The 4,414-nt window shown below is 53.5% G+C and overlaps 1 protein-coding gene across 1 annotated transcript; it reads right to left on the reverse strand.

Annotated features, from left to right (window-relative positions):
• PC9H_009260 (uncharacterized protein) lies at nucleotides 1-3,056 on the reverse strand (the record flags this gene model as incomplete). The annotated part of the gene is made up of 3 exons (XM_036778765.1): nucleotides 1-323; nucleotides 378-1,727; nucleotides 1,931-3,056. 3 exons carry the CDS (start codon nucleotides 3,054-3,056, stop codon nucleotides 1-3), a joined length of 2,799 nt encoding a protein of 932 aa, XP_036628154.1.
• Nucleotides 3,057-4,414: the final 1,358 nt, after the last annotated feature.

Consider the following 4,414-nt stretch of genomic DNA (forward strand, 5'->3'; position numbering starts at 1 on the left):
TTAGCTTGAGCCCCGTCGAGATTCGGCAGGTTCCCCGTCGCCTCTAGCTGGCGCTGGCATTCCGTCCCGCCTTCTGAGCGCACTGCATAACGATACAACATCAGCGAATGATTGGAATTCGAAGAGGGCTGGCGGAGACTCACGATGTCTATTCAACGCATCCATCCTAGCGAACTGCTTACTGCAACCCTCGCATGTAAACGGCCGGTAATTCGTATGCAGCTGTTCATGGCGCTTGCAATCGTGTTGTCGCGCGAAGCCCTTGCCACACCCAGGCCAATGACACTGGAACGGTTTCTCTTCGTTGTGAGATCGGATATGACCTAAATTCGCTCGGTCAATTCATAGTTCTCCGTCAGGAACAGAGTGAAATATACCTTTCAGATTAAAGCTTCGAGTGAACGTGCTCCCGCAACCAGGGACCGGACAAACGAATGTAGCTTCCTGTTTCCTTCTCTTATGTGAAGCATTCGCCGTCCGGCCCGTAGTCACATTCGGCTTCGAAACCACCACAGGCACCTGTACGCCTGACGGAACCGAGGGGGCCATGACACCGTTCACCGTCGCGACACCTACCATAGGGGTATTCATCCCAGGCAAACCCGAATTATCATAGTTCCCGGATCGATTCGACCCGACGCCGCCCATCGCAGGAGAGCCAATGTCCATATTACTAGGCAAGTCCCCGTAATGCACTCTGGGGCTGACGTTGGGACTAGGGTAAGGGCTAGCGCGGGCGGAGGAATTGCCGGACCAAGCACCCTCAACTCCTCCGCCGAGGGAGGCGTTGAAGCCTTGGCCTGAGTTGGAGTACGAAGAGATACCTCGCTCTGAACGAGTACCGCTGGAGGCGCGGCGATAGTGCCGTTGTCCGCCTATCGAAGGAACATTCCCGTCTAGGGGGCCGCCCAAGTTACCGCCCATGCCAACCATGCCAGAGGGGGTGAGGTACTGATGTTGCCGCGAGAGGAAGTCTTGCTGGGACGAAGGGGGGAACAGGAAGCCAGCGGAATCAGACGATTGGCGAATATGAGAGTAGGATTGAGAATGTCCATGCCCAAGAGGCGGCGAGCCCATTCCTAAGCTCTGATTCACCGACGGCAGCATCCCGGTATTCATTCCGTTTGTACCAGGCCCTATAGTTGACCCAATCCCTCTCAAGTCCTCCGAGCGCGACTGCCTGATGTGCCCAGGTCGAGCGCCGGGATGTTCAGATCGCGACCGACGGAGCGAGAGATCCGGAGATAGGAAATCGTTTGAAGCTGAGTGATGATGGTTGGTGTTATCATTATTGGTATTGGCATGCGGCTGTTGGTGGGGTAAGGGCGCAAAGTTGTTGAAGTTGTTGCCAGTCAAGTGGCCTTGCCCTTGCTGTCTGACACTTTGATCGTCAAATGCACTCGTTTCGCGGGCGAACGCTGCAACGTTCGAGGTATCCCAGTTTGGTGGCTCCGCAGATGTGTCGCTCTTACTGCGTGATCGCGACCCGTTGGCTCCAGAAAGTGTGTTATTCGGAAATAGGAATCCGTTAGACATTAAGCCCTTGGAATTGGCGCCGTCGGGATTTGCCGCGTTGTCGTTGTCAGGAGGAAGGTCGACAGAGTGATGGGCAGGAGACGGGGAAGCGGAGGATGGGTTGAGTATGCCTTGGCTATGAAGACCCGTACGACGTTGTTGAGGGAAGGTAAAGTTCGATTGACGATCGTCTTCCCATGTGTTGCCTGACTCTGCCCGGCGGTGCGGGGAAGGGCAGTGCAAGTGAGGCGAGGCGAAGTGAGGTGGACAGCATTAGCGAAAATGACGATTACGATCGATCGAAGTTGCCGGTATGCGACACGGATGCCATAATTCAGGATTTGTGGGTGAGAGTGGAAGAGACAAACGGAAGCGATAAGCATCTGCATAGCATCAATGGAGAGAATCAACGCACCTTGTGAGACAGTCTCGAGCGTGTTCTGAAACGGAACCTGTGAAGCATTCATCCCACCTATCGGCGTCGCTGGAACGATGTTCAAACTCGGACCATGCCCTTGACCATCATCATCAGGCGCGTTTATCGTTGGAGGCGGCTGAGACTGCATGTGTGGCGATGAGTCTGGCATGAGAAGCCGAGGCGGAGATTGCGTCTTATTATTGTCTTGATTGTTGGGGAGCTGGGGAAGGGGGCTAGTCCCCCAGCTTGGAGAATGGAACGAGAGATTTTCGAGGTTCTGGGCAACCCCAAGTCGTGGTGATGGGGAGAGATTGGGTGGCGGGCTAGATAAATGATTCCCATTCCCATTGCCCTGGTGCATCGTATTGTGTGGATTATGGTTCGACGACACCGAGGATGCTCTGCTCCTGATATCCTCGTTTCCACTATCTCCCCCATTCGAAGATGGCGAAGAGTAGTCGTACGTCCCGCGATGGTAGTCTTGGCTGGTGTGGCCGTGGTGAGAAAGCGAGGAGATATGTGTCTCGTAGGGGGTCATGTACTCTGTATCAAACATCAGCAATGAGGATCCCGTGTTTGGAGCGTCGAAATCAGATGGATCGTAGTCGCGCAAGCCCAGCGCGCCGCTGTTAAGAGGATTTAAGCCCTGTACGCCAGAGACGCTGTCGTCGAAGACTGTGTAGTTGTTGGGGTTGTTGAGGGCGTTGAGGTTGTCCTCTACGGCGTAGGAGAGCTCTGAGTGATTCGAATAGGGCGATCCGTTGAAGGAGCCGTTGTATGAGGGGCTCTGCTGTGCGTAGGAGGAGGGGTTGTTTGCAAAGTCGAAGGAGTCGAAAGTTGCGTGGGCGTCGGAGGGAGAGGGAGGTTGGAGGCCGATGTCGTTTATATAGGGAGAGTCGTTGTCCATGGTCAATTCGACGACAGCCTGGTACGGAGGTAGGAGTGATTGTTTAGGGATTCCAAGCGTGTGGCGGTATTTGCTCAAGGCGATGGTGATCAGCGTTGGGCGGTGTCTCGTATCGACCTTTTCAACCTCCGCAGCTCTCGGCGAATCGGCATCCAATCTTATCATGTCGGCGCCTCCCATAATCTCATCTCCCGATCCAATTCTCTCGGGTGGCATGGCCAACGGAACACTTTCTCCCGGTGCATTGAACGGGCAGAAAAATACAGACGCACTTGCTCTACCTCCAGCTCTGCCTTCCGCTTCATTCGACCGAACGAAAAGACTCGACGAAAGGTTACCAAGGTTACTGTCTTTTACTCTGGGCCCCACTTCTTGGTTTACAAGTCGACGTGCTGAATCGTGGAATGTATAACTCAACTCAACCGATGGATTTCTTCATTCTCGCGTATTAAATTCTTACCTTTCGGTTTCAGATTCTCTCATCGCGTGCTTATTCGCTACAATTATGGACCTGGCCGGGACATGAAGCGCCTGGCAGTCGTGAATCGTGATATGATCAGATGGCCACAAGAGCATCATCATCCACCGTATAGCGAAGCCAAACAGATCCATCCAAAATAGTCCAAGTCCCTTGCTATGGATCTCGTTATCGGTCAGCTTTACGCGAAACACCTAGCGGAACACTCCCGTGGCTTGCAATGAGGTGCCATGCACGTCCAACACTGGCATCGACTGTCTTTCCCATCTTCCCCGAGACTCCAACTCGCGTCGCGATGCAGTCTTAGAAACGCGACATGGAGACGAGAGAACAGTCACACCGTCGACTGGTGATTTCATCATCTGTAAGTCCGTTGCTGCGCGAGCCTGCCTATGCATCGCGCGAAATCAACCAGATCTAGTTCCAGACGCCCAAAACACGCCCACTGGGCGTCAATATGCCCATGTCTTCGACGACCGTAACATAGGACGTCAAGCGGAGGCTAAGGCGTCGTCCTTACCGACTCGATGGTGAAATGTCATAGTGAGTGTTTCGTATCCTAGGGCGTGTCTCCCTTCGCCGTCGCCGATGCGTCTCTATCGGTGGCGGAGCCCTGCGCAATTTCTGTAACAATTATGACTTCGGTGATAGCTTCCCCACCCCGGGGCTCGCCTTTCAATTAAGCTACACGCTAAGCTTAACCGCCCCATTCTACGGCGATGTTTGCATATTTAAGAGTAGGTTTGATTGCCCACTGATTGTATCGTAAACGCTTGGAATTATCAGACTCAGGTAACTGGCAAATCTGAAATCTCGGCAAGTGGTTTAGTCAAAGTACGCAGAACGATTCACTTTGGGGGAGATAAAATGGCTGAAACCACACTGATGGTGATGCGCAGAAATACAGTCCCCGGCGAGCTGCCACCACCATGCATCCAATTTACCCCCGCATAAGTATCCAAACGATTGATAGAGCACTCGCGAAACTCATGGTGCAACACCCGTCGACTCGACTCCCTTTTACGCACGCATATTAATCATATACGGGAACACGTCTATCTCAACCGACGCTCCCCTCCCGAACTGAGTTGCCACC

Source organism: Pleurotus ostreatus (assembly GCF_014466165.1).
Source record: "Pleurotus ostreatus strain PC9 chromosome Unknown scaffold_7, whole genome shotgun sequence".
Lineage (NCBI taxonomy): Eukaryota > Fungi > Basidiomycota > Agaricomycetes > Agaricales > Pleurotaceae > Pleurotus > Pleurotus ostreatus.